General features: G+C 63.9%; 1 protein-coding gene across 1 annotated transcript; it reads right to left on the bottom strand.

Annotated features, from left to right (window-relative positions):
• Window positions 1-474: 474 nt before the first annotated feature.
• Window positions 475-10,217, bottom strand: ZMIZ2 (zinc finger MIZ-type containing 2). The gene is made up of 16 exons (XM_062178162.1): window positions 10,135-10,217; window positions 9,691-9,893; window positions 9,347-9,524; window positions 8,935-9,195; window positions 7,942-8,010; window positions 7,673-7,841; window positions 7,048-7,192; window positions 6,758-6,968; window positions 6,004-6,109; window positions 5,666-5,823; window positions 5,258-5,325; window positions 3,785-3,853; window positions 3,372-3,616; window positions 2,813-2,982; window positions 2,494-2,733; window positions 475-1,542 (listed from the first exon to the last, which is right to left on the bottom strand). Exons 2-16 carry the CDS (start codon window positions 9,876-9,878, stop codon window positions 1,435-1,437), a joined length of 2,385 nt encoding a protein of 794 aa, XP_062034146.1. The 5' UTR covers window positions 9,879-9,893; window positions 10,135-10,217; the 3' UTR covers window positions 475-1,434.
• Between the last annotated feature and the right edge of the window lie 13,173 nt (window positions 10,218-23,390).

Below are 23,390 nucleotides of genomic sequence, written 5' to 3'. Positions count from 1 at the left end.
GCTGCTGCTCCTTCCCTTTCTCCCCTCGGGAAGGGGACAGAAAGGCACGCCTGTGTGGCCGCAGAGGCCACGGACACAGAGTCCAGGGGCCCTGCCCTCCCTCCCACTCCCACAGACTCAGACACACCGTCCCGCACAGAGCAGAGCAGGTCTCAGGGGCCCCTCCTCCCGGAGGTGCCCATCCCCCACCTCTCCAGCTGGGCGGGGCCTCAGGGCCCAGGCAGAGGTGGTAACTGGACCCCACCAGCCGGCTGCCAGGACACTCTGCACCTGCTGTGTGTGCGCTGGGGGGTGGGGGAGTGAGCAGAGGCCCCTGGGATGTGCGCTCCACACTGGCAAGGCCCCGGCTGCACAGGCCCCTGCCCCGAGACACGCCCAGGGAAGGTGACATGGTGCAAATGTCTCTCCTGGGTGAGCCTGGGCTATGTCACGAAACAGGAACAGCTGAAGCCAACTTGGAAAATTCCAGGGAAAAGGAAATTTACCGCGGGGAGGGAGCAGCTGAGCCTCGGCTGGGAACACCCAGAGCACAGCTGGGGCTGTGGAGCCACTGGCAGGCCGGCGGCCCCAGGAGACAAAGCAGGGACCGCAGGTCCACCAGGAGGGAGTCCTTTAATAGAGACCGCATAGACGGGAGAGTGGGCCCTGGGCCAGCAGGCGGCAGCTGCCCCCTCCCCCGGGCACAAGCCCACAGGGTGGCGCCAGGGGGAGGTGGTTTTAAAAACACAGCTGTACTAATTCTTCACTTTTGGGCAGAAGGGGACTCGGGAGAGCAGCCCACTGGACAGTCCTGCCAGGGCGCGTCTGGGAGCCCGGCCCTCCCCACTGGAGGTTCCTCGCAGAGCTGCCTACACACGGGAAGCCGGGGAGAGGGGGCCCTCTGGGGCAGGTGGCTTCGCCACCTCCCCTGCCTCAGCTGGCCTGGTCCCTGCGCAGGGCGCACCATTGTGCTTTGCGGCAGCCCCACCCTGGCCTTGGCCTGAAGCTTGCGCCAGGGACTGGCCGGGCTGGAAGGGCGCTCAGGCCCCTGCTGACTGGCGAGCCTTGTGGTTTCAAGAGCTGGGGCTGCTGGGCGCAGGGGCTGTCGGAGCCGCAGGCCCGGAGACAGGGCCAGCCTCGCTGCACGCCTGCTCTGACGTGGAGAAGGGATCGAACAGAAGGGTCAACACTGGACAAGATGCAGGCAGGGTGGGAGCAGGCAGGGCTGGAAGCACAGGGGCGAGGAGTGTGGACACGGCGAGGTGGGGTGGGCAGGCCCCCCGGCCAAAGCCGTGCTGCAGCGGCCAGCCTGGAGGAGGGCGGGCCTCTGGCCTGGGCCCCCACCCCACCCCACAGCACAGGCCGGGCCCCGCAGGCCACCCAGGTGTGTGGGGGGGACAGCCAGGGTCCCGTGGGGCGGGGCGTGGTGGGCAGGGCCTCGGAGACATCTGTGAGTCAGTTGTTCTCAAAGAGAGCGAGCAGATCGTCGTTGCTGTTGGAGGGGAGGTCGGGCGGGCCCAGGTAGGACAGCAGCTCGTCCGGGTTGGTCAGTTCCGGGAGCAGCTGGGGACAAAGCATGCTGTCAGCGGTGCTGGTCTCGGGCCTGCCATGCCCCGTGGACACCTCAGCCTCACGACAGGTTCTCCATGCCAGCGGGGGAGGGGCGCCCGCCCGAGTCGGCAGGCTGCTCTGTAGAGCTGAGGGCGCACAGGCCACACACAGGCCACGCATCCCCGCGGGCCTCTCGGGAGCCAATGCGGCGGGCATGGCCCTGGCCCCCGGGGTTCTCTGCTCCGAGCTGCTCTAATTTTCTTTCTTTCTTTCTTTTTTTTTTTTTTTGACAGGCAGAGTGGATAGTGAGAGAGAGAGAGAGACAGGGACAGAGAGAAAGGTCTTCCTTTTGGCCGTTGGTTCACCCTCCAATGGCGGCTGCAGCCGGCGCACTGCGCTGATCCGATGGCAGGAGCCAGGTGCTTCTCCTGGTCTCCCATGCGGGTGCAGGGCCCAAGCACTTGGGCCATCCTCCACTGCACTCCTGGGCCACAGCAGAGAGCTGGCCTGGAAGAGGGGCAACCGGGATAGAATCCGGCGCCCCAACCGGGACTAGAACCTGGTGTGCCGGCGCCGCTAGGCGGAGGATTAGCCGGTTAAGCCACGGTGCCGGCCTGGAGCTGCTCTAATTTTCTGCCTGCTGACAGTGAGTTTCTCTCACGGTCTGGGGGCCGACGACTGCCCATCCTGTAACCAAGTCTGCATTCGCAGCCAGGCTGCGGGAGCCCTGAGCAGACAGACAGGTCTCCTAAGGACTGTGGGCTCCAGCCCGCTCTGGGCTGAGGATGCCACCACGCCCGCCACCAGCCCCCAGGAGCTTGTCACTCATAGACCATGCACGCAGCCACCCCGGGCCCGCGCTGTGAGCACCACGCTCCCAGAGCGCTCACCATCCCGCCCCTCCCACCAGGGATGTGGGTGCTGCGGGCTCCCGGGCACCTGCAGTGCAGGGCCGGTACTCACGTCCAGAGCTGGTTCCGGGGCCTCCCCCGCCCCAGACATGCTGGGGGGCCCCATCACGCCTGTGGCAGGATTGAACGCCAGCTCGCCGGTGGGCCCCGAATTCACCTGGCCCAGGGGCTGCCGGGATGCTGGAGGGTTTGGATGGTGCAGCTGGGGACCTGCGGGACCTCCGAGGTTAGAGGCGTGCAGCCCTGGTGGCCCAGGGTTGTGGGCTGGGTCCAGGTGGCTCACTGGTGCCATCTGTGGATGGAGAGAACTTGCTGGAAGAGCCCAGGGCTCCTGGGAGACAGCCCCGCCTGGCCCTTGGCACGGCACTGACCTGGCCTGGGAGACAGGGAGCCGACTTCTCTGGCGTCAGGAGGCTGCTGGGAATGTCAGACTGGTAGGAGATGGGGGGTGGCCCTGGGGTGAACTCAGCAAGGGTGGGGGTGCTGGGCGTGGTAGGTGGAAAAGACTCGGAGAAGGTTCCGGGCCCCAGGAAGCTGGAACCTGTGAGAAGAGAGTCAGGTCCTGGGGGTGCTGGGGAGGGCGGCCGGCTGTAGCGGCTGGGACGCACCGAGGCAGCAGCACGGTGACAGAAGTCACTCTTGGGACAAGGGCACTGTCTCTTCTCACTGATGGGGAACTGACCCGGGGACAGTCCTGGGAGTGGAGGCCAGCACCAGTGCGCTGCCCACGCGGGACGGGCCGGGGGAGGGGGCTGCGCCCCGACACGGCCGTGCAGGAGAGCGGGCCGGCCTCAGGATGTTCTGTTTGGAGATGTCTGTGCGCTAGGCACGCGGCAGCCACCCTGACAGTCCTGGGCGAGGACACTGGTCTGCAGACATCAGTCACTTGCCGGGGTCACCTGAGGCCCAGGCTGGGTGGGCAGTACTCACCCTGGCCAGGGTAGTCGCCGGGGGCGGGGGCGGCGGGGGGCTGCAGGGGAGCACAGGGGGCAGCGCTGGGGCCCAGGGCGGCGATCATCTCCATCACGCTGGGCATGAGCACGTGTGCGGGGCTCACGGTGCGGCAGCGCTTCAGCACCGGCCCGTCGGGCTCCTCCTTGATGTGCACATCGGGCTTGACGGGCACGGGCTTCCAGCTGCACGTGGGGTCGATGGTGATCTCCTCGTAGTCGGAGCTGCGGGGGACACGTGCGGCCGCTCAGCCCTGCCCGCCGCCCCTCCCTGCCCAAGACCAGCGCTCGGGCCTGGAATGGAGCCACGCTGCCGAACGCAGCCAGGGGCATCTCCCGCCTGGCCCGGGGCTTCCGCGGACCACAGACACGGGGTGGCTGCAGGAGGCTTACTTCTGGATGTAGATGAGGATGCCCAACATGTACTGGTCCACCTCCAGGCCCTCCAGCAACGCCGTCTTGCTGTGGGAAACAAAGGGGACAGGCGCAGAGGCCTTGCCCAGTCTCATCCTGGGCACAGCCCTGTCACAGCCCCAAGACCTTCACGTGCTGCCTCTTTGCGTGGTGGCCCTGTGTGAGACAACCCTGTGTGAGGTGACTGAGGTGACAGTGTGAGGTGACCCGTGTGAGGTGACCCTGTGTGAGACAACCTGTGTGAGGTGACTGAGGTGACACAGTGTGGGGTGACTGAGGTGGCCCTGTGTGAGGTGACCCTGTGTGAGGTGACTGAGGTGACACAAGTGTGGGGTGACCCTGTGTGAGGTGACCCTGTGTGAGGTGACTGAGGTGACACAGTGTGGGGTGACTGAGGTGGCCCTGTGTGAGGTGACCCTGTGTGAGGTGACTGAGGTGACACAGTGTGGGGTGACCCTGTGTGAGGTGACCCTGTGTGAGGTGACTGAGGTGACACAGTGTGGGGTGACTGAGGTGACACAGTATGGGGTGACCATGTGTGAGGTGACTGAGGTGACACAGTGTGAGGTGACCCTGTGTGAGGTGACCCTGTGTGAGGTGACTGAGGTGACACGGTGTGGGGTGACCCTGTGTGAGGTGACTGAGGTGGCCCTGTGTGGGGTGACCCTGTGTGAGACAACCCTGTGTGAGGTGACTGAGGTGACACAGTGTGAGGTGACCCTGTGTGAGGTGACCCTGTGTGAGGTGACTGAGGTGACACGGTGTGGGGTGACCCTGTGTGAGGTGGCCCTGTGTGAGGTGACTGAGGTGACCCTGTGTGAGGTGACTGAGGTGACACAGTGTGGGGTGACCCTGTGAGGTGACTGAGGTGACACAGTGTGGGGTGACCCTGTGTGATATGACTGAGGTGACGCTGTGAGGTGACTGAGGTGACCCTGTGTGATATGACTGAGGTGACGCTGTGAGGTGACTGAGGTGACCCTGTGTGATATGACTGAGGTGACGCTGTGAGGTGACTGAGGTGACCCTGTGTGATATGACTGAGGTGACCCTGTGTGATGTGACTGAGGTGACCCTGTGTGAGGTGACTGAGGTGACCCTGTGTGAGGTGGCTGAGGTGACGCTGTGTGAGGTGACTGACATGATACACGAGGCCATCATTTGTGTCTGAGGTGACATACTGTGAATTGACTGAGGTGACACACGCGGTGACTCTGTAGTGGCCTGCCTGAGGTGACGCTGTGAGGGAACCCTGTGTCAGGCGTTGCTACGAATGGTGACCCTGTACAGGGTTTCTGCCCTGAGCCACACCATCCTAGGCAGTGCTGCTGACACCAGCACAGATGTCCCCAGGCTTACATAGTTGGCCACACTGCTGGCAGTCTCACCCCCAGAAGTTTCTGAAGAAGTGTGGAGCCCCTCCCCGCCTTACAGCACGCCTCAGAGACTCACTTGCATACGGGGCACCTCCAGGTCCCCCGCTCACAGTTGAGCTGCAGGTACGACTCCAGGTCGAAGCACTGGAAAATGAGCAAGAGGCCATCTTTCATCACAGGTCCAGACACTCGGGCCATCCCTGCTGCCTTCCCTGTGCGTTAACAGGGAGCTGGATGGGAACTGGAGCAGCCACTGGGACTCGGACCAGAGCCCGTACAGAACCCTGGTGTCTCTCACCCGCCCAAGTGCTTCGGGCCCTGCCACTCATGTGAGAAACCCAGATGGAGTTCTTGGCTCCTGGCTGTTGTGGCCATTTAGGGAGTGACCCAGCACATAGAAGATCTCCCTATTTCTCCCTCTAACGCTTTCAAATAAATCTTTAAAAAAGAATCATCATCAACTGGCAAAGCTGGGAGCACCCACCTGTATGTGGCGACAGTCGTGGCCCCGGGCAGGGAGCTGGATCCTGCGGAAGGTGATGGGGCACTTCAGGGACACCTTGATGGCCGTCTGCTCCACGCCGTCCTCCCCGTTGGGCCCAGGGGTGCCCGGGATGGTGCCACTGCTGAAGTTGCGCTTTACTGACAGAACAGGGAAAGGATGTGAGTCGGCAGTCCCCGCCATGGCGACACTGACCCACACCCGGGAGACGGCCTCGTGCGGCGGGGACATGGCCCAGGGGCAGCAGCGCTCGGCCGGGGGCCCGGGGGCAGCAGTGCTCGGCCGGGGGCCCGGGGGCCCGGGGCAGGTGCGGCGCTCACTCTTGGTGATGCAGTGCTCCGCGGGCAGAAGGCGCTTCTTGAGGAGGCCCTGCAGCACGGAGCGCACGGCCGGCCGGTGCACCAGCTGCAGCACGAAGAGGTGGGACTGCAACACGACCGGAAAACACCGTCAGGGGGACTGGGAGGCGAGCAGGGCATCTAGGATGGGGAGAGCCAAGGGTCTGGGGCAGACCGGGCTGGCCATGCTCCTGGGCAGCTGGGCCCTGTCCTCCTCAGGACAGGAGGGCGCCTGCTGCCTCCCCCTGTGAGCCCAGGCAACCTAGGCCTCAGGGAGGCGGCCAGGTGGCCCGTGCTACTAGCCACACCCCTCCCTAACCACAGCTGTGCTGTGCTGCCTGCTGTCCAAGCACTAACCAGTGCTCACCTCTCTGTCAAAACACAAGCACCCAGAGCCCCCTGGACACCCCAGCCTGCAGCATCCTGTTACCCGTGTGGCTCCGGAGTCCCTTAGCAGGAGCAGCCACGCTGCGGGCTCCAGGCCCGGCCCGGCTGACCGGGGCACTCACGAGCCGAGCTTTCTCTGCCAGCCCAGCTCTGCCCAGGACCTGACCTACGTGCTGCAAGAACTGCGCGAGGTTTCTCACGGCTACGAGCATGGAAGCTGATCCACGCAGTCTAAGCAGAAGATGGGGTGCAGGGAACCAGAGCTCTTTCCTTAAAGGAACACGACTCAGAGGGCAAGTGCAGGGCGGTAACGGGGGAGCCAGGCTGCAGCCCCGGGGCCCGCACGCACACAGCAGCAGGCGGTGACGGTGATCTGGATGGTGTTGCGGCCCGGCTGGCACACGTGCTTCAGGTAGAGCGGCTTGTGCGAGGTCTTGTTGTCGCCGCGCTCGATGCTGAGGGGCGTGGCGTTGACGCTGACCTGCACCGAGGCCGGCCAGTTGGTGTTCATCTGCCGGTCCTCGTGGTGGTAGCACTTGAACTGCAGCTCCAGGTCGGGCCTGCGTGGGACGGGCGGAGGGCCGGCGCTGAGCGTGGACGGGCGCGGGGCGGGACGTGCAGGCGGGGCAGGGGTCTCACCTCAGCATGAGCGTCTTGTAGACGGAGTCCCGCAGCTGGAAGGCGTGGTTGCTCACTGCCAGGTTGTGCTGCAGGCGGAAGGGCTCCAGGACCACCCCGTCCCGCACCGGGAACGTCAGCCGCAGCTCGTCACAGGGGCCGCCACCTGGAGGCAGCCCCCGCGTGAGCTGCGGCGCCTCGGCCCCTCCTGCCCTGTCCTGCCTCGGTCACCTGGCCCGCTGTCCCCTGAACTATGGCAGGCAACACTGCCCGCACCTCAGAAAGCGGGCCCGGTGCTCTCAGACGCGGGGACTGCGTGCCACCTGCCCCCGTCCTGCGGTCGACCCAGAAGCAGAGATTCTTAGCCAGGAATGGGCTGGGCAGGGGGAGGAATCAGGAACTCCCTGACATCGCAGGCTGACTTGTGTGTGGTGTGTTTCTCTAGAGCCCACCCACAGCCTCCGACAGCCGTGCAAGGGCGGCCATGCGCAGACAATGGTGACGCTGCTGCCGGCAGACGGAATCCTGGGCTTCTCCCCAGCACCCAGTGGCCGTCCCCAGTCACCCCAGGCTCCCTGCGAGCCTCTCTGCGGTCCCAGCATCCCCCACCCCTGCCCTGGTCACAGCTATGGTTCTGAGCACTCACCAGAGGGTGACGGGTGCAGGGAGCCGAGGCCCGGCTTGAGGTCGGGCAGGAAGGGAGACTTGACCTCCTGGCTTGGAGACATGTAGGGGAGGCTGCCGCTGGGAGTCATGGGTGGTGTGGGGTTCCCCGGTAGTGGGGAGCTGGGGTAGCCAGGGATGGAACGGGCAGGCTGTAGGGTCGAGCACAGACAGGGCAGATGGCGGGGTGCCCTCACTCCACGGGCCTGCCCCAGGAGCCTCCCCTCCCATCCGCCTGGCCAGGGCCCATACCCCACTCAGGCTGTAGCTGACGCCGGCCCCGTTGAAGCTGGCGCCCTGCCCGCTGAACGGCTCTGTGGGCTGCAGGAGAGAAAGCTGTGTGCACCGGGGGCTGTGGACCTGGCCCTGCAGGCCCAGCGCACATGGGGCGCCGACCTGTTCTTTACCTGCCCTCTTCCTTTCCCGATTGTCTACAAGGAACAACACTGACTCACAACGGAAAAACCACAGCTCCAGATAGAGCTGTGAGCTCGCACGTTGCGGGGCTGCCGCTCTCTCCTCCCCTCAGCCACCCCCGCGCTCCCCATGGGGCCCAGGGCCTGCAGAGCAGGCCTGGTCCCTCGCAGGCGTCTCTGTGACAAGCAGAGGGACCGGGGACACTAACACGGAGGACATCAGAATGGCTTGGGTGCTGCCTGCAGCTCCCTACACTGAATTTCCACCGAGACAGATGGATCCCGAGAGCCCTTTCAGAACCGCACCCCCACGCTGGGGATGCTCCTGCACTGGCCTGGACCCCGGGAGGCTCTGGGCCCCATGCGGACGCAGACACCCCCCCAGCTAGCTGTCATTCCTCGGAGGTCCCCCATGGGACACGTGGCACAGAACCCAGCACGGGCCCGGGGGAGCCAGCCCTACCTTGTAATGCAGTCCTGCAGGGCCGGGAGCAGACAGGGACTGGCCCACGCCCTGCTGCTGCAGGGGCAGCCTGTGCCCGGGGTAGGAGGGGGAGGGGGCGGGGGGCTGCCCAGGGCCGGGGGCGTACTGGGCAGTGCTGGGCACGTACTGGCCTCCTTGCAGGTAGTGCTGCCCCGGATACACCTGAAGAAGAGCAAACGCCCAGAGGTAGAGAGGAGAGCATCAGGGAGGGCGCTGTGGCCTCTCTGCTGGGCGCAGGCCTCTTGGGGGCTCTGCTGGGGCACCGTCTTCTCTCGCTACAGAAGCCGCTCTTACCACAGCTCTGAGGGCGCCCCAGGCCTCGCATGGGGCGGGCTGCACACTCACCTCCGAGTAGCTCCTCTTGACCCCCTGTCGGGGCAGCGGCTGGGCCTGGGGAGGCCCGGGGTACCCATGCTGCGGCAGCCGCTGCCCTGCGTACAAGGGCGTCACACCTGCTGCCCGGGTGGGGTTCATGGCCATGGGGGAGAGGCCAGACGGGCCCATCACCCCTCCCATGCCACTAGGGTTCATGCCAGCGGGGACGCTGGGCCCCCGGGGGCTTCCGTGCTGCAGAAACTGGCTGTTAAAAGACTGTCCGGCCCCGATCTGGGAAGAGAACAAAGCGGAATGGTCAGGTGCCATCCACAGTGGCCCGTGGCCCCCGCTGTGACAGGCACACATCCCCCTGCCAGCATCCTCGCCCCTCAGACCCTCGTTCCCGAGTCCCGCCCTCCCGGGAGGCGCCGTGGGGGCTCACCGCTCCATACTGGCTCAGCTCCTGGCTCTGCTTCTCCTGCAGGGCAGCCACGGTGGCTGTGGCTGTGGCCGTGGCCGTGGCTGCAGCCACAGCAGCAGCGGCTGCTGCTTGTGTGAAGTCAGCGGAGGGCCGGGCAGTGTGGGAGGGCAGGCCCAGGCCCCCCGCACCACCTGCATACCTGCAAGACACAGGGGACTGCCACGCTCTGCACCGGCGCCCCCAGGGCCCCCAGCACTCTTTCTAGACCCTCCGCTGTAGCTGTCCGGGCTAGCAGGGAGGCAGAGTTCCACGGTGCCGCAAGCTGATGGCTCCTGGCATCCCTGCCAGCTGAGGCACCTGCTTACCCGGTGCTGAAGCCGGAGCCCCCAGGGTAGCCCCCACGGCTGTACACGCCTTGCTGCACGTAGCCCTTGCTGGCACTGCCGTCGACAAACGCCTGCTGGCCCAGGCACTGCGGGGAGGTCAGGGCGGAGCTGCCGCCTGCCACACCAGGCATCATGGAGCTGCCAGGGGGGCTCCCCGCAGGGCCCATGGGGTTCCCCAAGACCTAGGAGGAAGCAGGAATCACCAGAGGGAACCTGTCAAGCAACTGCTTCGGGCAGCGGCCCTGAGGGCTGGGAACCAGGATGCCTGGGCAAGGGGGAGGGGGAACCGTGGTCACCCTCCCCCCGGCCGGTGGGGGCCAAGTGGGCGTCGGCCGCGGGAACTCTGGCAGATCTGCAAGGACCCAGGAGGTTAGGAAGCCCCATCTCTGCACCGTGCTCGGGGTGGGGCCCAGTCCTGCTCACCTGGCTCTGTGCCGTGTTGCCAACGCCCCACACGGTGGTGACCACGGACAGCGAGCCGGCCGGCTGAGTGGCGCCTTGTTGCCAAGGCAAAGACTCGTATGCAACATGAACCATCACTACAGGGAGAGTGACCAGTGAGGCTGGGGCCGGGGCCACAGGCACCCGAGAGCCCAGGGCCTGAGGGGGGAGGGCGTGGTGCCCCGCACTCACCCGTGTGGTGCGGGGGGCAGGGCGGGTTTCATGGGGTTCATGGAGTTCATTGGCGACAGAGCAGCCTACAGGCTGGGTCCGCTGGGCCTCAACTGGGACTCCGCGGCTCTGGCTGCCAGGCGGGAGAGAGGGAAGTGACCGCCATGCAGCAGGAGGGCCCCCTGCAGCCAGGGTGGAGGGGACCCCATTCCTCCTGCCAGGGAGGCAGTGCAGCAGAGCCCCGGCACCAACCCTGGATGAGACCCAGTCCAGAGTCCCACACCAGGGCCTAAAGTCCACGCAAAGCGGGCGACAGTGCTGGTCGCCCGGTGACTGCGGGCTGCAGGGCCAGCTGCCCGGAGGCCCCCAGCAAGGCCTTGGGGTAGAGGACAGCCAGTGGGGGCACTGCCCGCTCCGGTCTCACCTCTCTGCGTGGCCCGGCAGGGCCAGAGGGGCTGTGCAGGCAGGCCTGGCCAGAGCAGGGGGCACGCGGGGTGCCTGGTGGGGGGAAGCAGCCCAGCCTCTGCCGCTGAGAGACCTCCTGGAGGCACCAGGACAGGGACACACAGAGCAACAGGTGGAGGGTCGGTGGGCACTCGGCCACGTGGACAGTGATGTGGCGGGCATTTACGGGAGGGGCACAGGGCTGGGCAGACAAGGGCGCCTGCAGCAGGCGGGTGCTCCCACACTGAGTTGGTGTGCACACCTCCAGGCTGACGCTCAGGACTGTCACACCTGCAACGCTGCCATGAGCAAGCCCCTTGCCAGGCCTGGCTACCCCAGGACCCTCTTCACGGCTCTGGCTGGCACTGCCTCGGGCGCCGACACTGCAGGCGCACAGCTGCTGGGTTTGCCCCCTGGTGGCAGCACGGTGGGAGGTGGGTACATGAGAGTCCCTGGCTGGTTGTCGGGACAGCACCAGGGGCCAGGGCGTGCTCCACCCTGGACACCCGCCTTCAGGGCTACAAGGCTGCTACAGACACGGTCGGCTTCAGTCCCAGCACCCCACCACACCCCGGGAGAGGGAGGGAGGGAGGCCCAGGGCCCATACGTGTCCCACACCCCACCACCCCAGGAGAGGGAGGGAGGGAGGCCCACGCATGTCTCACCCCCCACCACCCAGGAGAGAAAGGGTCAGGGGCACGTGTGTCTCACCCCCCACCACCCCGGGAGAGGGAGGGCGGCCCACGCGTGTCTCACCCCCCACCACCCCGGGAGAGAAAGGGCCAGGGCCACGCGTGTCTCACCCCCCACCACCCCGGGAGAGAAAGGGTCAGGGCCACGTGTGTCTCACCCCCCACCACCCCGGGAGAGGGAGGGCGGCCCACATGTGCACACAAGACGTTCCTGGGTACTGATCCCAGGGCCTTGCCCACAGCTCAGCAGCCAGGAGGCGGGACCAGCAGTAGCCCAACTGTAGACACAAGCCCAGAGCCACGCCCCCAGGGCAGGGGGCCAATCTGGAGACAGCAGAGGTGCTCCTTTGCCCCGGGAGGCCCCTCCCCCTACCAGGAGCCAGGACAGCGCAGCCAGGCCTGAGTGCAGGGTGGTGGTGTAGGTGGACATGGGGGCCGTGAGCTCAAGACTCGGACACAGACACAGCAACCAAGACGGCACGGCACTGACAGGGCAGAGCCCCAGAAAGAGACCCCTACAAGTACGCCAGCGACACTGGAGGAGGCAGGAAGGGCGGCCTTCTACCCACGTGCTGGAACCAAACGTCCCGTTAGCTCAGCAGCTCACGGATTTAAACGTAAAACACGAAACTACGAAGTCTCCAGAACACAGAGGGAACATCTTTGGGATCTAGGCCAGGCCAATGGCTCTCAGCCTTGACACCAAAAGCATGATCCATAAAAGGAAAAAACTGACACTGGATGTCACCAAAGCAGCTGTCTGGCCTCGCAGGTCAGACGCCAGTGTCCGGGAGTCTGGCCGCGGGAGGCAGTGGGGAGGCCCTAGTGACGGTTCCAGCCGCTCACACGGACACCTGGACTGTGTTGCCAGTTCCCAGTGTCAGCGCTGGCCTTAGCCATTGCAAGCATCTGAGGGATGAACCAGCAGATCTGTCTCCTGCCTCTCCCACTCTTCCTTGGTGAAGGACCCTTCTAGGAGCAGCCTCGTGGTGCAGAAGGCAGCGCCACCTGACCCCCACCCACAGGAGCAGGGGCCCGGCTCCCCGCTGTGCCTGGGAACCGCAGGAGACGGGCGGGTACTGGGGACCCTGCAACCACGTGGGAGACCCAGAGGGAGCTCCAGGCTCCCGGCTCCAGCCTGGCCTGGCCTCAGCTGTAGTGGCCACTTGGGGAGTGAACCAGCAGGTGGACGATCTTTCTCTGCCTTTCAAGTAAACAAACAAAAAGAATTCTTTAAAGATCCTTGTAAGAAGACAAGCAACCCACATATCCAAGGAGAGATGAGTATGCAGAATATGCAAAGACTTCTCAAAGCTCAGAAACAAACAGATCCACTGAGAAAATGGGCAAAACGCATGGAGCGGCTCGGGGGAGGACAGATGGCCACCAAGCACAGAAAGAGCGGCTCCCACAGGCCGCCTGCACGAACGCTCCAGGCGGCTTCAGTCCCCGCAGCCAAACCGGGGAGCCAGCCCGCGTCTTCTGCCAGATGAAGAGCTAAACCCACCACGGCGCAGCCACAGCCTGAACACAGCCGGGCACCCACAACCACTGGGGGGATCTCCCGAGCACGGTGCTGAATGGAAAGTGCCAGCCCCAGGGCTGCCAGCCGTTTGGGACACGGACAACACTGGGGAGGGCCGCCTGCTCTCCAGGTCTGTGCCCGGCCGGTGCCAGCAGGGGCTAAGTGCTGGCATCCTGCCGCAGGGCACCACTGCCGATCCAGCTCCCTGCTAACGTGCCTGGGAGAGCAGCAGAGGACGGCCCGAGGGCTTGGGCCCTGCACCCACGTGGGAGGCTCAGATGGAGCTCCAGGTCCCACCTCTGACCTGGCTCTGACCTGGTCCAGGCCTGGCCGCTGGGGCCATTTGGGAAGTGAACCAGCAGATGGAAGATCTGTGAGAGTGCGTGTGTGTAAGAACCTCCCTTACAAAGAACTAAATTTTGGAAAGAAAGAGAAATGGGGGGGGGGGGGCAGAGGGCAGCAGGAAGCAGCTGGACAGCATCGGTGACCATTCTAGGATGCCGAGCCACAGCTGTGCGACACGTTACCGCTGGGGGAGCCCAGGGAAAGGATACAAGGGGCCTCTGACTGCTCACAAGTGCAGGTGCGTCTACAATGCCTCAGAATAAAGTTTCATTACAAAACCACCCCACCCCTCCTTCCCCACCCGGAAGCAGGACGAGGGAACCAGGCAGGCAGGCAGGCAGGCAGGCCCCGCCACGGGCAAAGTGCTCACTTCCGGTCACCCAGGGCCGCAGCTCCCCACCCCAGCGGGCGGGCGGCCCAAGGGGATCAGCCTGCAGCCGCCCCGTCCCGCCCCGTCCCGCCCCGCCCCGCCCCGCCCCGCGTCAGGAGGGCGGGCGGGGCCCAAGCCTGTGCTTCTAACAAGTTGGCAGGAACTGCTGCTGTGGGGACCCCAGTGGGGGCTCGGACCTAGGAGAGGCGGAGAGCTGGGAGCAGGCAGTCAGGGCGGGGTGGAGGGGCGGGGCAGCCCCCCCCCCCAGCCTCCGGGACCACGTGGCCTGGGGAATCCCCCTACGCTTCTGGGCTGCTTCTGGGCTGTGGGCACTCCCGCAGTTTCCAGTTCCCCCAGCTTACTCCTCACTGCGGGGCGGGGGAGGGTCCCTCCTGCTGAGCTCCTGAACACTGGCCTCTGGGCCGCTCCCAGGGCACACTCTGGGAAGTCCGCTGCCCAGCCTGGTCCAGCCTCTGTGCACCTTCCCGCCACACATCTCCCGCGGGGAGCCCAGGGGCTGCAGGAGGTCAGTCCAGAGGGCCAGTGTGGCTTTCTGGTCTCAGATCTGCTCAGGCCCCTCCTCCCAGCTGCCCCAGAGCAGCCCCGGCCCTGCCCGCACAGCCAGCCTGGGAGCAGGACACAGCTCTTGCAGGCCACCTCCAGGAGGTCACAAACCAGGACACCCAGGTTCCAGGGCCAGGCCCCACCTGACCCGCGATGGGGTCAGAAGGGCTCAGAGAAGCGATGGTTCTGGAATAGCACGGGAGCACCTTGGCACAAGGTGAGGTGCTCGCACACCCACGCGGTACTACGGCACGGCGCTCCTCGGCCCAAGTGAGGCTGAGGGGGAGGCAGGTGCAAGCACTGCCCAGCGGCCCAGGCGTGGGGGCCTGAGTGTCAGCCGTGGAGACCCAGCCCAGCCATGAGGATGCTACCCAAACACGCCGAGCCTGTGCTGGCGGCGTCTACACCGCCTCTGCCTCCGCTCACACTTCCTGCCTGTAGCAGCCCCTGGGCAAGACAAGGGCCTGCAGGCAGCATCCTCTGAGGAAGACTCCCTCACTTCTCTAACTTCAAGCACACCCTGCTCCGGCCCGCCGGGACCTGGCGGTGCACCTGTGTCCACCCCATCTGCCCCCACAGGCTTAGACCAGGTCACATGTTCTGAGTGTCCCTGTGAAATCTGCAACAAAAACGACTTGTAACTTCCAGGAAGGGGGCACCTCTGGGAGAGGGGGGTAGAGCCCAGGGTAGGGGCCGGGGCAGGTGCAGGGGTAGGGGTAGGCAGCCGAGGAGGACAGGGTAGAGGCCGGGGCAGGCAGGCAGCCTAGGAGGACAGGATACCTGAGAGAGGGGGCAGAGCCCAGGGTAGGGGCCGGGGCAGGTGCAGGGGTATGCAGACAGCCGAGGAGGACAGGGTAGGGGCCGGGGCAGGTGCAGGGGTAGGGGTATGCAGGCAGCAGAGGAGCCCAGGGCAGGGGCCGGGGCAGGTGCAGGGGTAGGCAGACAGCCGAGGAGGACAGGGTAGGGGCCGGGGCAGGTGCAGGAGTAGGCAGACAGAGGAGGAGGACAGGGTAGGGGCCGGGGCAGGTGCAGGGGTAGCAGACAGCCGAGGAGGACAGGGTAGGGGCAGGGGCAGGTGCAGGGGTAGGCAAACAGTGGAGGAGGACAGGGTAGGGGCCGGGGCAGGTGCAGGGGTAGGCAGGCAGCCGAGGAGGACAGGATACCTGAGAGGGGGCAGAGCCCAGGGAGAGCAGGGACCCTCAGCCTGAGCGCAGCGTGTTATGTGGGAAGGGGTGTCCCCACCAAACCACAGCTGGAGACTGACAGGTGAGCGTCATTCGGCCCAGGAGGGCGCTGCTCCTCCTCGGGCCCCCCATATCACCCTGCGGGGTGCACCAGGTGCCGGGGGAGGGGGGTGAGACCGCGGGGGCCCAGAGCTGAGAATGTCAGGTTGGGGCTAGGGCCCGTCAGCGTCCTACGCTCCAGGGGTTCCCGAGGACCGCGAACATCTCTGGGCCAGCCCCCAACAAAGGCCCACCGAAGGGGTAGGACGAACCGACACCCCCGGGGCCGAGACCACCGACGCTCGCGTGGCAGGTGCCGGCAGAGCCCCGGCCCCCAGCCCTGCCGCGGGCGCAGCAGCGGGCCGGCGGCGCCCCGGGAGACTGGCCGCACCTGCCGGCCCGCACCTGCCGCACCTGCCCGCCTCCGCCGCCCGCACCTGCCCGCGGGCGGCGTCGCCAGGCACCACCCGGGGCCCCGCTCACCTGCGCCCGGCCTGGCCCGGCCCCTAGCCGCGGCAGCCCCCGGACCGCGCCGCTCCATGCGCTCAGCCCGCCCTCCGCGCCGCCCGCCGCCCCGGGGACACCGTCGCCCGCGCCATCGCGCCGCCGCCCGCTCCGAGGGCACAATGGAGCCGCCGCCGCGCCGCTCATGCATATGCATGACGTCGCGCGGCCAGCCCCGCCTCCCAGGCAAAAGCAGCCGAACCCCGAGCCACCGCTCGGGCGGGGGCAACCTCAGGTCTGTACGGCCCAGGACGGCGCGTGAGGCGGGGCTGACGGAGGCCGGACCGGCGAGAAAGGCGGCCCGACTGCGAACTGCGCCCCCTGCCCCTCCACACCTGTCCGAGAGCGGCGTCAGGGAGCCACCGCGCGCTTCCTGCTCGCTGTCCGCCGGGGGCGGGGCGGGGCCGAGCGGCGGAGGCGGGGCCTGGACGCTGGGGCGGGGCCAGGCGCGGGGAGGCGGGGCCGGGACGCCGAGGCCGTGTCGAGTGGAGGAGGCGGGGCCGGAACGCGAGTCGGGGGCCGGGGGCGGGGCCAGGCCTCGCGGGTGTGGCTGGGAGGGGAGGCGGGGCCAGGCCTCGCGGGTGTGGCTGGGAGAGGAGGCGGGGCCAGGCCTCGCGGGTGTGGCTGGGAGAGGCGGGGCCAGGCCTCGCGGGTGTGGCTGGGAGAGGAGGCGGGGCCAGGCTGCGGGGTGGAGCCGGGCGGAGGCGGGGCCAGGCTGCGGGGTGGAGCCGGGCGGAGGCGGCGGGGTCCGAGCGGGAGGCTGAGGGAGGGGAGGGCTGGGTGCCGGCCTCGTCGGGACAGAAGCCCAGAGCGCCCGGAGTGGGCTCGGGTCTGCCCGGAGCCGCCTTCCTAACACCCGGAAGTGCTCTCGGGCCGGGGCTGTCCCGCCGTTGTGCCCCCGAGAGTTGATCCGCGGGTGGGGAGAGGCTCAGGAGGGCAGCCGCACCCCGTGTCCGGCTGCCCTCCCCGTTCTACACTGCTTTAAAGTTTATTTGAGAGGAAGAAAAGGAGAGAGGGAGAGGGAGGGAGGGAGAGAGAGGGAGAGAGGGAAGGAGGTCTTCTATCCCTGGTTCACTCCCCAGATGGCCGCAACGGCCGGGCTTCCTCCGGGTCTCCCACACAGGTGCAGGGGCCCAAGCACTCGGGCCATCTTCCACTGCTTTCCCAGGCCATAGCGGAGAGCTGGATCAGAAGTGGAGCAGCCGGGACTCGAACCGGCTCCTATAAGGCACAGCTCCACAATGCCAGCCACTTTGTTAAGCCCCGACTTGGGGTGGCCGTGGGGGTCGGTGGGTTAGGCTGCTGCGTGGGCGTCCAGCATCCCTTAGGGGAACGTGGTTTGAGTCCCAGCTGCTCCGCCTCCCACCCAGCTCCCTGCTAGTGGGCCTGGGAGAAAGGCAGATGATGGCCAAGTCCTTGGGCTCCTGACCCCGGTGTGGGAGACCCGGATGGCGTTCCCGGCCTTGGCCCAGCCCTTTGTGGCCGTCTGGGGAGTGAGCCAGCAGATGGAAGATCTCCCTCTCTCGTCTCCGTCTCTGTCACTCTGCGTTTCAGAGAAAGACAGAAATGTTGAAAGCCCTACGTCATGGAGGTGGAAGCGTGCAGTCCGTCTGCTGACGTCACTGGGCAGGTGCCGAGGCCCATCCATTGGGGGGCCGGTGTCTGCGTCTCCCTCCTTTCATAGCGGGATAGGGCTAAGTCGCACTGGACGTCCCATGACCTCTCCATTGGCAGAGGGAGGCCCCCGGCCTCCTCCTTACCTGACGGCTGCAGCAGCACCCTGAGGGAATCTTAGTTCATTGGACACAAAATGTGGGGCCCGGGGCTGAACCCACGGCCCGGAAGGAAGGGCCCCTGCCCCAGAACAGACCTGGTGGAAGGGAGGAACAGGAAATGACTCAACAGGCAGCACTGTGGCCAGGGGAAAGTGTTTGGAAGGAAAACCCAGCGAGCTGGGGAAGGGAGTGTTAGGGGTGGGGGAAGCTGTCCCGGGAGCTGGTCCTAAGGGGAAAACCCAGGACGGGGGCCGGGACCCTGCTTGGGAGAGGCTGCGTGTTCTGAGGGAGAGGTTGCAGGCAGTTTCACAGAGGGGCCAGAAGTGGCCACAGCGGGGCCGCAGGCGTCCGAGCGGCTCTTGTCACCCCACCTGCCGCGACGCCCCTGGAGGCCTCCGTGCGCCCGGGCCCTCTCCGTAGTGTTCTCATTTTTTCTATATACATTGTCAGGAAAGTGCCGTCCATCTGCTGGGGAACATTGGCCTTCTGAAACCGGTAAAAGAACCCTCACTCGGCTACTCGCCGGCTCTGCCCCACGTCTGCCGCCGGCCGACAGGTGCACCGGCTCCTGAAGCGCTGACAGGAGCGTGTTCTCCGGAGCAGCTGCCGCTGCCGTTTGCACAGGCACAGAGACACCAGCGTCCCGGCTCCTGGCTGCGCCTGGCCCCCACCCGGATGTTGTAGGTGTTTGGTCTGCCTCTCCCAGCCCCCGGGCTCTGTGAGTGGGGCCCCTCCGGAGTGTGGCGCTTGTCCAGGGCCCTCAACATACTCGCGTTTACCTGTTCTCGACTTGCAAAACCGACCTTGAAAAGAAAAACAAAACCTGCTGCGGCTGCTTCGCCAGAACAACTGTACCCTAGCTGTGGGCAAGGCAGACACACTCCGACCGCCGTGTGGACAGGGCAGAGACTCCGACCGCCGTGTGGACAGGGCAGAGACTCCGACCGCCGTGTGGACAGGGCAGAGACTCCGACCGCCGTGTGGACAGGGCAGACACGCTCCGACCGCCGTGTGGACAGGGCAGACACATGCCCCGACCGCCGTGTGGACAGGGCAGACACACTCCGACCGCAGTGTGGACAGGGCAGAGACTCCGACCGCCGTGTGGACAGGGCAGACACACTCCGACCGCCGTGTGGACAGGGCAGAGACACCCCGACCGCCGTGTGGACAGGGCAGACACACTCCGACCGCCGTGTGGACAGGGCAGACACATGCCCCGACCGCCGTGTGGACAGGGCAGAGACGCCCCGACCGCCGTGTGGACAGGGCCCTCGGGGAGCTTTGCCCAGATGTCTCTCTGCAGATCTTCTGCTGTGCACACCGGCATCAGCAGGATTTTTCATCCCTCTTCTGTCACAGGATCCAGATACACAGGCCGCTGTTCGTAACATGATCCGTTCTCATCATAAAATAATACTGCAGGGGTTGGTGCTGTGGCGTAGCAGGTAAAGCCGCCGCCTACAGGGCCAACATCCCATCTGGGCACCAGTTCCAGTCCCGGCTGCTTCACTTCCAATCCAGCTCTCTGCTATGGCCTGGGAAAGCAGTGGAAGATGGCCCAAGTGCTTGGGCCCCTGCACCCTTGTGGGAGACCTGGAAGAAGCTCCTGACTCCTGGCTTTGGATTGGCGCAGCGCTGGCCATTGCAGCCAACTGGGGAGTGAACCAGCAGATGGAAGACCTCTCTCCTTCTCTCTCTGTGTAACTGACTTTCAAATAAATAAATCTTTAAAAAAACTAATATTGCAAAGATTTATTTCCGGGGATGTCTGCTCTGACATCTCTCATACTGAAAATTAGACTCGGGGCCGGCATTGTGGCGCAGTGGGTTGAGCCGCCACCTGCAGCGCCAGCATCCCGGATGGGAGCAGTTCACGCCCCGGCTGCTCCACTTCGGATTCCACGGGGCCGCAGCTGGGACTTGAAATTCACCAGCTCCACTGCAGGCTCCTTTGTGAGTTGATCGCTGATCGCGTTGTGCAGCCCCCGGCAGAGAAGAGGTCCCTGCCGCAGGACACAGCTCTAAGCGGCCGGCCGCCATTTGTTCTACCTTTGCTGGCCTCAGCCCAGCTGCACCCAGGGAGCCCACCCTCCGCTCAGTCATCCTCGGAGCTCTTTCTCGCCCTTTAACTGGGACTCTGCCTGACTCCACAAGCCTTAATTCACTTGAGATTTTTTAAAAAATATTTATCCTATTTAAGAGAGAGAGAGAGAGAGAATCTTTCATCCGCTGGTTCACTCCCCAAATGAATGCAATGGCCAGAGCTGTGCCGATCTGAAGCCAGGAGCCAGGAGCTTCCCCTGGGCCTCCCATGCAGGTGCAGGGACCCAAGTACTTGGGCCATCTTCTAGTGCCTTCCCAGGCCACAGCAGGGAGCTGGATTGGAAGTGGAGCAGCTGGGACTTGAACCGGCGCCCGTATGAGATGCCGGCACTGCAGGCACAGAATTAACCTACTGCACCACAGTGCCTGCCCCCCAATAAATAAATCTTAATCATATATAGAAATACATATATCATATATAGATAGATATATAGATTTTAAGATATACTGTTTGCCCTGCTGGTCTTGCTTTGGTACAAAGAATCCTCTGGAATTATCCGTTCCACCCTTTCTGGCGTGGGCATGTACACGCTGAGTGTCCCCGCATTCTCACTGGGATTGTCACAGGCTCAGGGCCTCAGGAGTTTGCCTTGAGTGTTGACTTTGGACTTGTGCACTCCTGTTGGACTGAGTTAAGACTTTGGAACTATGGGGGGAGGAATGACCACGTGCTGTGTGGGAGAAGGACACGGGCCTCGGGGAGCCAGGGAGCAGCCTGTGTTTCCGTGGGGTTCCACTCCCAGTCTCATACAGGACTTGGAACGCGGAGTCGTAGGTTACTGGAATTAGGACAGCGGAAGTTAATACAATCATGGTATTTGGGGGCTGGGCCTGGTGGGAGGTCCTTGGGTCATTGGGGTCAGACCCTCAGAAGGCAGCTCTCACCCCAGGGTTGATTGAACCCTTCCTCTGCTTCCTCTCCCACCCACACTGTCACCAGGCAATGGGACTGCCTGATCTTGGACGTGAACCTCCAAATCTGAGCTAAAGAAGCCTTTCTCAAAATAAATTGCTTGTTTTTATTCATTTGAGAGAAAGAGAGAGAGAGAGAGAGAATGAGAATCTTCCATCTACTGGTTCACTCCCCAAATGCCTGCAGCAGCCCAGGCTGGGCCAGGCCAAAGCCAGGATCCAGAAGCTCCATCCGGGTTTCCCACTTGGGTGCAGAAGCCCAAGAACCTGGGCCATTTTCCACTGCTTTCCCAGGCGCATTAGCAGGGAGCTGGATTGGAAGTGCAGCAGCCAGAACTCGAACTGGCGCTCGTGTGGAATGCCAGCACTGCAGGCACCAAGGTTCTTCATTTTCAGTTTGCAGTAGCCTGCCTCCCCGCTTTGGGACATCAGCCTGCAGACTATCCCTCCCATTCAGGGCTGGCGAACTCTTCTCTGGCCAGGGCCATCTGCATATTTAGAGCATCATTCGTGGGCCGGGCGAAATCCTCAGGCCAAACAGCAGCCTGCTGTGCGCGTGCTGAACTGAGTCTGCCTGTGGTCACCGTGGCGGGGCCAGACACATGGCTTCCTGGCCTTACCTGGCGCGCAGCCTGGATAGGAAACCTTTCGGATAGGTACCTACTGGATAGGTACCTTCGCACCTCCGAAGTACACCTGGCCAACAAGGTGGAAAACCTGCCCCTTGGAGGCACAGTGCCTGCGTCTGAACACCATTATCTGTAGAGAAACGGCGCAGGTGAAGAGACAGTTGAGACAGAAGGACCGGGAAGGTATCGGTATCTTGGACAAAGGCAGGGTTTGTGAAGTCCACCTTACACCACATTCTGCCAAGGGTCTTCAGGGAGCGCTCCCTTGTAGGGAGGGAGATGCCTTTACAAGTGGAGGTTATTATTATTATTATTATTATTATTATTTTTTGACAGGCAGAGTGGATAGTGAGAGAGAAAGGTCTTCCTTTGCCGTTGGTTCACCCCCCAATGGCCGCCGCGGCCGGCGCATCGCACTGATCCAAAGCCAGGAGCCAGGTGCTTCTCCTGGTCTCCCATGGGGTGCAGGGCCCAAGCACTTGGGCCATAGCAGAGAGCTGGCCTGGAAGAGGGGCAACCGGGACAGAATCCGGCACCCTGACCAGGACTAGAACCCGGTGTGCCGGTGCTGCAAGGCGGAGGATTAGCCTGTTAAGCCACGGCGCCGGCCAAGTGGAGGTTATTTTTAATTTTCCAGAGAGTTTCAAAACAGCCAGCTATGGGCGAGAGAGCTGTAGTCTCCTTATTAGATGAGTGACTTCAGGGTGGCACCCATTAGCAAGTAGGGCGAAGGGGCCAGCGTGGCGGGGCAGCAGGTTGAGCCAGTTCTTGCAACTTTCAAACCAGCTCCTTGCTAACGCGCCTGGGAAGGCAGCGGAGGGTGGCCCAAATGCTTGACCCCTGCCACCCATGTGGGAGACCCAGATGGAGTTCCGGGCTCCTGGCTTCAGCCTGGCCCAGCCCTGGCTGTTGTGGCCATTTGGGGTGGGGAAAAAAAATCTGTCACTTTACCTTTTAAGCAAGCAAATATTTTTTTTTAAAGGAAGGCGTTGTTTATGCCTGTACTCTTGGCTGGAACTCCATCTGATCCTGCGCGTAACTGAGTTTTTCTTCTTATTCTGCAGGGGCAGAGGTGGGGTCCTGGTGTCTAACCCCATTGGGTCACTGGAGCTCCTCTCACCGGTGACCGTACAGCCTGGCAGAGGACACACTTCCCACAGAATCCTGGAGGGAGTCTCTCTCGCACTGTCCTGTTTGTTGACAACCTTCTGGAAGCTGCTAATCTGGGGCGGCCCCAGGTCATTCTAGGAAGGCAATGATAACAGGTCTCCTACAGCACCAGGGACACAGTAACTCAGAAAGCAAAACATGTAGTCAAATGCAACAGCCCTCTCTCTCCCTCCAGTCCTTCACAGGATGTTTGATGGTTGAAGAAAAGTTACACCACATCTGACCTAGCCCTAAATGTATCTAGAAAAATGTATGAAAACTGTCTAGTAAGTGTGTTGCAGAAAGCAATTGAGACTGCTGTAACTTCTCAGGGTGCTTTTCTCCCATGATCTAACAGGTTTTTCTGGGCAGTTGATTTGTGTATCTGGGCGGAGCTGGGGAGCCCACATCTGCTTTGGGACTTTCCCACGCTCTGGGACGACCCCCACAGAATGGAGCAGGGTAACAGGATGTAAAGGGAGCTAAGGTTCTTACACATCGCTTGGTAAAATGAAGTCTCAGTAGACTGTGGTAAGTTACGCATGTGTAGTACCTGGAGCAGCCCCTAGATACAGTATTAAAAAGCTCTTCCAAGCTGCTTGGTGCAGGGCTTCCGACGCCCACATCCCTGTCAGAGTGCAGCAGGTGGTGGGTGGTCAAGTACTTGGGTCCCTGCCCCCCACCGCGGAGACCTGGCTCCTGGTTCAGTCTTGGTTGCAGCCATCTGGGGAGTGAACTAGCTAGTGGAAGCTTGTTCTGTCACTCTGTCTTTCAAATAAATAAAAAGGAGTAGTATAACACATGCTGGCAAGGATACAGAGAAGGGAGA

This window comes from Lepus europaeus, chromosome 20 (assembly GCF_033115175.1).
Source record: "Lepus europaeus isolate LE1 chromosome 20, mLepTim1.pri, whole genome shotgun sequence".
In the NCBI taxonomy this organism is placed as follows: domain Eukaryota; kingdom Metazoa; phylum Chordata; class Mammalia; order Lagomorpha; family Leporidae; genus Lepus; species Lepus europaeus.
Note: the sequence above shows the minus strand (reverse complement) of the source record. Positions and strands in the feature narration are given on the sequence as shown.

Excerpts from the sequence above, each read along its gene's own strand:
- ZMIZ2 (XM_062178162.1), bottom strand. The coding sequence starts at position 9,878 with ATGGGCCCTGCGGGGAGCCCCCCTGGCAGCTCCATGATGCCTGGTGTG. Across the intron at positions 9,525-9,690 it reads GGCTCCGGCTTCAGCACCGG|GTATGCAGGTGGTGCGGGGG; the intron begins GTAAGCAGGTGC and ends TGTGTCTTGCAG. Across the intron at positions 5,326-5,665 it reads ACGACTGTCGCCACATACAG|TGCTTCGACCTGGAGTCGTA; the intron begins GTGGGTGCTCCC and ends CTCATTTTCCAG.